Source organism: Haliotis rufescens, unplaced genomic scaffold (genome assembly GCF_023055435.1).
Source record: "Haliotis rufescens isolate VD_foot unplaced genomic scaffold, xgHalRufe1.0.p SCAF_11, whole genome shotgun sequence".
Classification (NCBI taxonomy): Eukaryota; Metazoa; Mollusca; class Gastropoda; order Lepetellida; family Haliotidae; genus Haliotis; species Haliotis rufescens.
Window position 1 is genome coordinate 7,809,518 of NW_025963791.1, and position 10,592 is coordinate 7,820,109.

Below are 10,592 nucleotides of genomic sequence, written 5' to 3' on the forward strand. Positions count from 1 at the left end.
CAAGTACTCCATGTTGTTGGAAGTCTTTTGAAATAGAGGGGATCCGATTTGCATTATAGTTGCTGTATCTGAAATACAATTCCAGGAGTGGCATTAAACAACAAATCAACAACAGCCAATGATGAGGGCATCGGATGTACAAAATGGTTGCTGTGTTAGAAATAATATTTAGATGAGTCATCACCAGGACAGAGTAATCTCAGCATTGATCCAATATGTCATGTGTCATTTCAATGCAGAGATGACTATTAACCTGTCTGATTTCCAATACACACTAATGATAATGCTCAGAGAGTTTGACACAAAATGACTTATGGATCCTTGATGTCATGTGTTGCCAGCCGTCCTCAGAGAACATTGACCAAGGAGTGGACTACATGGCCGAGGCAGCTGAGGCAGGGGATCGTAGTGCCATGATCTTCATGGCCAAAGCTTTTGAGACCGGCATCAACCTGGGCGTTAAGAGGTAGGTACACAAGATGTTCGTGCCAGGTTCATTAATTTCAAATCTGTTGTCTAAACTTCTTTCCGAAAACAAAAAAAGTATATTTGTATATAAATCATTAAAATAGCGAAATTATTTCTTTGTCAAATGGTTCCCAGGCATAAGGAGGATAAATTTGTTTAAGTTCCAAGGGAGGTAACTCATTAATTGGCATGTGTTCAGGAGCATCTCTTGGGAGGACTCGGTTCACTATTACGATGAAGCTGCCGCTCAGGACACCCATGACGAGGGTGGAGAGTACGATGCTGCCATGGATGACCCCGTCTACATCCTAAAGGCCAAACAGGCTGAGTTGCTTCGGTCTGGTGGTAATGGTCTGGACAAGAACCCCGAGAGAGCAGGTAGGCTCGTCTGTGGCTTCCTTGAATATATGTTTAAATGACACATAAAGTTACGTAGTGCTTGTTATCCCCCTTGGAATATAATGCAGGGGCATATAGTCGTCACCTTGTCTGTCTGTCTGTCTGTCTGTAGTCATTTCGTTGCCGGGGATGGGGAGGTTGTCATCTTCTGATGACTCTTGTTGTACAAGATGAGGGCAGAGGACAATGTTGTGGTTAAAATTTGTACTGGTTGTGCTGAAAATTCGGCCTTGGTTCCTCAAATGTGTACAGTTTGCATACACTGTGTGAACCCATTCTTGGTGTCTGGTATGGCTCAAATATGGATAGAAGCATACAACCCGACACACTTGGCGGAGAGAGGCAATAGGGATAGTGTGGCCACAAGGGCAGAAGGTGGTTCTGTAAAATACACTGTCAGACTCCCCGTGAAGATCTGGGTTAGTTTTTGTGTCTTCAGCAGCCCATGCTTGTCGTGAGAGGCGACTTACGTGATCAGTTTGTCAGGCTCGCTGTCTTACTTTATGCATGTCATTGTATCCCAATGCATAGATTGATGCTCATGATGTCAATCACTGGATTGTCTCGTCCAGACTTATCTTTCAGATCAGACTAGTTCAGCAGTACCCCAGTACCCGGTAACTGATATGCTGTTCAAAGCAGTGTTAACTCACTCATCATGAAAATCACTGGATTGTCTGGTTCAGACATGATTATTTACAGACCGCCGTCATGTTGTTGGTATATTACTGAATGCAGCAGTAAACAACAAACAAAACAATCAGATGACTAAACAGGCAATCGCTCATTGCATATGTAAAAAATGAAGGTTTGAACTTGGTAGAGTATATATGTTGAGTTAGTTCCTTTGTTACCGACCCGTGAAGATCCCGGGCAGAATAGGTCTTCAGCAACCCATGCTTGCCGTAAAAGGCGACTATGCTTGTCGTAAGAGGCGACTAACGGGATCGGGTGGTCAGTCTCGCTGACTTGGTTGATGCATGTCATCGCATCCCAATTGCGAGGATCGATGCTCATGATGTCAATCACTGGATTGTCTGGTCCAGACTGGATTATTTACAGACCGCCGTCATATAGCTGGAATATTGCTGAGTGCGGCGTTAAACAACAAACCAACCAAATCCTTTGTTACCACCTCATGATAACTAACAGACTTATAGTTAATAGACCATGAAGTATTTCAGTGGTTCTTGTTCTCTGTCACCAGCTGAGTTGTACAACGAGGCAGCAGACGAAGCGATGGCGGCCATGAAGGGACGCCTGGCTACCAAGTACTACGAGATGTCCGAGGAGTGTTATGGAGAGATGGAGGAGTGAGTTCTCTCGGAGGCCGCTGAGACAGGACTGTGCAACACATCACAATTTGATCTCAGTGCGTGTGGGTTGCTTTACCCATGCAATGTACTCTTGCTATTACATACATCCAGTATGTGTGTGTCAGTAGTTATCCCTCGTCATAGATGTTACTGTTGTATAGAAGTGTGGAACCTAAACTCTACACAGTAGAATGTCAGAAGCTGAATAATCTCATATTGTTTGGTTACAGTGTTAATCATAAACAAGATGTTACAGGTTGAAGATAGGGACTTGTTGATGGAGCAGTTTGGAGACATGGTATGACTGTAGTGGTAGTCTAAGCCAGGACATCACAGTCCTGAAGATAGAGACATGTTGAAGCAGTCATGCTGTACTGAGCTTGCAAGTTTCAGACATACACTGAAGGGCTTATAAGAGATTACAGTGCTGAAGATAGACTCTTGTTCATGGAGTCATGCTGTACTGATCTTGCAAGTTTCAGACGTACACCGAACGGCTAATTGAGAGATTACAGTGCTGAAGATAGAGACTTATGTTGAAGAATTTCAGAAGTTGAGCCAGTAGTATTAATGTGTAATTACATGGAAACTGACTTTAGCTGAATGAGTAATTGTGACTGATATTAACATGATTTGGGATAACATGAACATTGAATGTGTTGATAAATATCACAAACCATTGCAGGCTGTCAGTGATAAACAGACAGGCTTGAGAGATATAAAACTCGGACCTGGTTTCCCTGCTCCAGCAGGTGTGTTAAGCTTGATAGTGGCATGTTGCCTTGTTCAGTGCATTATATCGGTGCTGAGGCCAGGAAGGTGAACTACGGACATTAATGAATTCAGTGTAAGCAGATGTTTGACAGCTTACTGAGGAGTGATGCATCTCAGCAGGATATACAGTGCATGCTGAAAGCTTACTGAAAGCATTCTTGAGGCATCGTGTTTGGTGTCCATTGAGAAGGACAGCAACATCACAGCAACAAAGACACTGAAAAAGTATTGTGACCAAATGTCACCGATGGATATTAATACAGTTTTAATGTGATGTCGTTACTGTGTTGAGTAATGTTTTGAAACGTGTTTAGGTGCTTAAGACTTGATTCCATGTTGACATAATTTCATAGTGCCATAGTTTGTTTGTTCATTTGGTTCAACACTTTTACTGTTGGAGTTCAGCTGTATCATACACTTTGTTTATTGCAGAAATATGATACTTCAGACTGTTGCATAGTAACAATATATTAATAGATGGTATGTCAATAATTTTCAAAATATATTTTTGAATATTTTAACGACTGAAAAATAAAGTCAAATATAGTATTTTGGCTGATAAATGGCTTGGTTGATAAAGGAATCTCTAAACTGTCTTCCAAAACTGTTCATGAATACGGACTAGACCTAGTGATATGTTGTGTAAATAGTGTATATAGACTTTCAACATGTCTTAACATCTTTTGAGATCTAATGATGTTCAGCATATTGTCATCAAGTGATTCAGTTATGTAACACAAGATTTCACAGTGAAGGAAGGTGACTTACGGATTTCAACTTATTATATTTTTCTGTGCAGCATGTTTATACAGGTGCTAGTACCTTATATCAGCAAGTGGACACATTTCCTTGATAGAGGGAGTCACACTTGTACTGAAACATTGCATTGAAAGAATATAGCAGTCATAATCCATAAGCCAACCCGGTCTTCACTGATACCACTGCTTCAAAATGTCACTATGGTTATAGCTTTTACTGTAATGCTTTACTTGTGCAATGGATTCATTTGTTTCTTAGTTAGGACTTACTTGGACTGAAATGTGTGTTTAATTAAAGTATTTTTTTATGTTTATGCAGTACGCATTTGTTTTACATTTAATACATCATTGATTGCCAAATTCCAAAATTTAAAAAAATTAAGTTTAGTTGAACTTAATTCTCACCAAGCCATGTGCACTCGATGTGAAGATGACAAATTCAAGCAGTGTTAGTAATAATGGATATTAGTCCAGTGATTTGAATATTTTAAATTTTTCCCATTTCAGATTTGAGGCAGAGTTTTTTAGTAAAAAAATCAGCTTAGGCCAAGAGTACTTACTTTTATGAACACGCCATTGTAAGAATTGTTTTCCAAAGATTATATGTGTATATGAAGATCTCCCATTCCATTACTTAGGTATTTATATCATGTTAATTACTGTGTTAATTTTCAATTAGAAAATTTTGATAATGCTACCTTCTAATCTGTTGGAGCTTTAACATTTTGTGGAAAACATGATTTTGTTTTGATTCACAATAGGTTTGCATTAAACTCAATATATATCGTCATAAGTTTTTAGACGTCATACGTTTTCAGATGGCCATGTTTATCGCGACACAGACATAACTGTCTTTTAAAAGTGAATGAGTTTTTGTTACAGTTGTTCATGTGATTTGAGAGAAAACTATGTATTTTTCTTAAGCATCCGAAAAGCCACAACACAGGGATATAGTGAGGGATAAGTATTGTATTATATATTATTGTAACAAATTTAGCCAATTTTTTTATTTTGTGGTTAAAATTTAATAAAAAGTTCTCCCTGTACATGTTTTTGATATTTAGATAATATATGATCCTTTACAATGAAAGCTACTAACAGTTTAATGAGCTTATGATAAAGGGCTTATTTACCTCATGATATTGTTGATACATGGAACAAATTGTCTCGTTCAAACGTCGCTCGCTTTATTGATCATTATCATGGCTGTAGACGTGTTCAGTTCCATCATTTCACAGTCAGAGGTTGTGCTTTTGTCCTTTATGTTTAAGATCAAGTTGAAATCTTGATGTTTTATTAAGTTTTACTATTTTACTCATATTCTCAAGCATGCAAGTGCTGATTTCGTTAATCCTAACATCACCTGTGATTCTAACTGTGGCACTCAGTACAGCTAGTTATGCCAGTTTTGAAATAGCTTATTGATTCTGTTGGTGTCACTGTCAGCACAACTACACAAAGGTACTCCGGGTTCTTTTCTGAATACACAAAGGTACTCTAGGTACTTAGCTGAATACACTAATGTACAATAACTTGGCAATATGTTCACTTGGAGTGTTCACTTGGAGTGTTCACAAATGCACAAATATGGCTTCTGTACTCAGATATTGGTTAACTTGGTGTACATAGAACACGGCAGACAGTTCCGGTACCTTTCCCGACAGTGACACCATCATCCTTGTTGCCCAGTACTGGACAGAGGAGGGTGGGAACTCTTTAAAGGGAGGACATTATGTGAATACCAGCAGCGGACTAACACCATGCTGATGTTTTGACGACTTTATTTGTTGCTTCCATTGCTTATGTTTTATTTTGTTACATTTTTGCGCACAAACTTCTTTCATGAGCATATTTGCAATTGCTACTCGACTTTTGCAGGTCATTGTTGGTCTTGTACATAGTTCTTTGTCTTTAAGGTACATGTTTTGTGGCGTGTATGTGATTTTGTACATGTGGTTTACTGAAAATATTTCATTTACATGCTCTGAATAGAAAACTACATTGAAATATTTTGGTTTTGAACAAAATGTTTAACACATTAATAATACTTGAAAATTCTAAGGATAAACATTATGTGTTTGATATTCTATTTTGAATATTTCATGTTTCTTTTTTTTCAATATTTACCCTCTTATGGTATTACTTGTGAACTGATATCAAGATATATGATTTTGTATAATTGATCTCTAATTAGTTTACAAGTTAACAGATGTCATAGCATCTTGAGAGGCTTCAAAATATACTGCTAACAACTTTGAAAAATTGAAATTGGATATGTAATGACAGTATGACATGAAAGACAAATGGTTCATCAAGGCCAGAGTTGTTCCAGACAAGTTGTTCTGTAACATTATTACAAAATGGGAGAAAAGCTTCCAACTTATCACTAGTCTCAGGCTCTTGGACTAGTGTTTGGTCTGACCCTGCTTGTGTTACTTGGGTGCTACTGTGTTATGGAGGTGTTAAGGGGACAGTTTTTGTTGTCAACAGGCATGTCAGATCCTGTTTCATTGAGATGAGGATGCAGAAGCCACCATGACACATTTGCAGTCACAATTTGGTGCAGGACGAGCTGTGCCTTCAGCTTGATTGAAGGAGTTTGTTGAAACAACGGTTGAAGGTGTAAGATGAGGTTTGCATGTACACGATGTTCAATTATTTGCACAATGTGTTGCTGTTAGTACTGCAGAAAGGGCACCTCCGCGACAGTTGTCAGCTATAAATAGTGTCAGAGTAGATGACAGAGAGACATATCTGTACATTATCCACAGTCGGGAACCAGCCTATATGAGTGTTCCTTCACTTGATAGGGAGTGATGTGTGCTGTGTGAAGCCTAGAGAACTGTGTGAGCACTAGAAAACTAACGTCATGATTGATGCAGATATGTTTAGTGTCAAAACTAACATACATAGAAACCGTAACAGATATTCATAAAACATAGGACATGGGGGAAAATGTGAATCTGTCAAATGAAATCTTGCACATGGAAAAATATCATTCCCTTATCAACTCTGATATTACAACTGGAAAGCTTGTAAAAAGGCATGTGTGCAGACCTGAAATGTTTAGATACAATGACCTGGGTACTAGCATGACATGGAGGGAGGATAGACACAGGTGTATTGACCCGGGTACCAGCATGACATGGACGGAGGATAGACACAGGTGTATTGACCCAGGTACCAGCATGACATGGACGGAGGATAGACACAGGTGTATTGACCCGGGTACCAGCATGACGTGGACGGAGGATAGACACAGGTGTGACATGATATAACCTCCTATTTCGCCAACAATCCCAATAAATGGGGCACATTTTGCCAAGTTTGTATCAATTAAAGCATTCAGTAGCATTAATGGAACCACTTGAAAATTCATTAATGTGGAAATTATTGTTCAATTTGGAAAGTATTGAACTGGCTTTGTTGGTCTGCTTGCCGTGGCACAAATGTATGTCCATGTAGTTAAATCTGTGGAATTATCGTCAGATGGTTTGTAGAGGAAGTGAATGGTGGATGTGAAAACAGTTGCAGATAAAAAAAAAGCAAAAAAATGAAAGGTATCCAAATGTCATATTTGACTTGGTAAGTGCTATCTTGGGCTTCGTGTTCCTAATTGTTTTAATATGATAGTCCAATATTTGATAAGTTTGAAAGACTGTTTGTTGTTTAAATATACCACTCAAAAGAAGTTAAAGAACACCTGTTCCTTTCATATTACCATAGTTAATATGTCTTGCCATGATTAACTATATTAACATGAAAGAATCAGGTGTATATCTATTAATTCATTAGGACACTTTGCCTTGTTAACTGCGTCGGATTTGGCATGAGTAACAAGGGGATACGTTGATGTGTGGTTTGATAGCCACTGTGATGGTGAAGGATTTCAGTCAATTTATATGTTAACAGTTAAATATTTTTAATTGGAAATAATTGGTCACATTTCATGGTGAGGGTATCAGCAGATCAAAATTATTACAATTTGTGATGTAAGGAATGATTTGACATAATTTCTTTATCTGACTTTAATGGTCTTGTCAAGACAATGAAACTGAGAAAGAGTTAATTAATTGAAGGAGAAATTATTATGATTTCTTACATTTTTGTCAGGTTCATTGGACTTTTGACAAGACACAGAGTTTTGGACAAATAATTTGTATTTTGAAAACCTCATGTATATGCATAGTATATTCTGTAATGGGCATTTAGCAAAGTGAATCTTACAGTACATGAAATTTTCCTTTGAAAAGATCCTAAAGTAAGATTGCATATATTGTTTGAGTCACTGTGTATAGTATGTAGACATTTCCGTATTGTTTTATAGCTCTGTAGTTCGTAGAGTGTGATGGTGTTTGTAGGTTACTGTTTGAATGATTGTCTATACAAATCTGAATACATCTGTATGAATAAATATTTTATACTACTCAATTTTGAAAAGGATATTCCGATATTGATATCTCATTCTTATGAAACAATAGACAACAACTTGCGAAAATGCGTACTTTGGGTTATTTAACTTGAAATGTCTGTTCCTTGGCAGTATTAGATACTATTAGTATGACAACATTTCTAAGTGTTCCAGAATTCAGATATAATCTGTTAAAGTTGAGTAGTATAATTTTTATGGTTTGTTTGGCTTTGCATTTAACATTTTAGATCCCAAGGCTCTACTTTTGTTTAGATGTGTCAGATTGTATAGGATATTCCAAATGAGCTGCCCCAGTCCAGTGGTTAGGAGCCAGTTCAAAGTATGCCAGGGGGCACGTGTGGCCCAGTCGTCTAAGGCTGTGATTCGCTATGCAGAGTTACGTCCCTTGGGCACGCCAGAAACCTATGATTGTGGGTTCGCCCCGATTAGGTTTCTAGGTTTGTCAGCACCATACCCGTGCTCGTGGGTTTCACCGAAGTGGTAAACATCTGGGACCTGCATCACTTCTGGCTTTCCTCCCACATTGAGGTCCTAAAAACTTTGGATAATATCTGGAGAAACATCCTTGATTATGCAGGGTATTGTATGTCCATTTTGTTAAGATAAATATCCTTAACCCATTTGCCAGTTTAGCTTTGCTTAGGAAGTGAACCAATCTCTATCTAACTGTCACTGACACAGAAATCTCTAGGTCATGTGCTTGAAATCAAAAGCCAATCAAAATGCCTCTTCTGCATTCAAAACCTTGGCCTTGTTCTGGCTGTACTTGAGATGGCACTTAAAAGTCCTGTCGAGTACTGGCGCTATTGTTTCAGTGGTTGAGAATTGTGAGAAGTGATTGGACGTCTACTTTTAGTGTTGTCCTTCGAACTGTACTCAGTAAAGTTATGGTGGTGAATTGGTTCAGTCATATCAGAATAGAATGGAGATAGGATACACTGGAAAATCGAGGATGCTTGTGAAGTTGCGATCAATATGTTTGTATTCAGATTTGTAAACGTTTGTTTGGTGTGACGATTTTGCACTTTCGTAGTAAATAGAGGGCCCATGTTGGATGACCCAATGTTGTAGAAGTCTTACCAGAGCTTAATATCAATACACTATTGGGGCAAACAGGGAAACCTTCTTAGCCCCAATGTAGTATTGTTAATAGGTAATGGATTCACTTAGGAATCTTGTGTGATTTTTAGACATCTTGTTTCTTGTGTTTCTGCGAAAATATTTGCAGGCTACTTGTTGCTTTGAGACAGTTAATGTCCAGTGTTACTGGACTTGTGGTACATTTGGTTTTGGATCAGCATTCGGTCATTTTCCAGTTTTCCAGTTTGGTGTTGTCACACGTACTTTCTCATCTGTGTATATTGACATATAATGCTCAATACAAACTTTACCTATTTTTTACATTTACATTTTGCTATGTTATTGAGCTTGTTCCAATGGGATGTTGAAGATTCATTGTCAAGGCATCTGTATCTCTTAACATGTATGCTCTGTATTCCCATATGGAAATAAACTTCCAAGTGATCACCTGTGTTAGTTGTTTTTCAGCAAGCCCAGCACCATACCCATGCTTGTGGGTTTACCAAAGAAGCTAATAAACATCTAAGGTATTGACCTTTCGATATTCTTGTATGGGGGGTGCGGGGATTTTTTCAAAATAATTGTCCCAGTAAATGCTAGAAAACGAATAGTTATGCTTTAGACTGTAGGAAAAGAAAGCAATTGTCAACCACAAAAATACGCTGTCTCAAGATGTTTTCTTGAAAAAATTATGTGCGTCCATAGTTTTAAATAAAAAAAAATATCTAGTCTCAATAAGAATTACAAGGCACCCCCCAAAATATCAAACGTTCATTCCCTAAGACCTGCATCACTTCCGGCTTTCCTTGCACATCAAGCTGACACACTGTGATATAACTGGACTACTGTTCACAGTGGTGTTAAACCCAATTTACCACACATAACACAACTATACCCTTGATGGTACTCCCTCTACTTGAGGAGTAGATGTTATAACAGAACCATCTGGGTGTATTGAATATACTATATATTATAATATTACAGCCTTTATTATTTACATGCGTAAATGCCCATTTAGGCTCATTTTCGAGATAGAGAAATCAGACATACTGCTCTGAATGCTTTCCTGGATCATACAGAGAATTTAGAAGTCTTGATGCTCATTGACTGAGCGATCTATCAAAACTTTGTCAGATCTTCACGAAGAAATGGTAACGTAAAACATCTTGTTTAAGCAAGTGGTCTCGTAAACTAAGGCAGGGTAGTAAGTTCACAAACAAGAATGATATTCTGAAAGACAACACGCAGTTCGTTAAAATAAACAACATAGAATTAGCTTATTCATTCGAATCCCCACCTCCTTCAAAACATTTGCAGGCTGGTGAGGTACCGTGTGGTTAAAGGCCCATCACTCACAGGCCCAGG

General features: G+C 38.1%; 1 protein-coding gene across 2 annotated transcripts in view; it reads left to right on the top strand.

The window, feature by feature from the left end:
- The window catches only part of LOC124151753 (eukaryotic elongation factor 2 kinase-like), a 46,872-nt gene extending 37,200 nt beyond the window's left edge, over positions 1-9,672 (top strand). For both annotated transcript variants that reach the window (XM_046524378.2, XM_046524379.2), the window contains 3 exons: positions 342-466; positions 668-846; positions 2,075-9,672. In XM_046524378.2, coding sequence (XP_046380334.1) covers positions 342-466; positions 668-846; positions 2,075-2,184 — 414 coding nt within the window. In that variant the 3' untranslated portion in view covers positions 2,185-9,672. The remainder of the gene's footprint in view (positions 1-341; positions 467-667; positions 847-2,074) is intronic.
- The last annotated feature ends 920 nt before the right edge of the window (positions 9,673-10,592 follow it).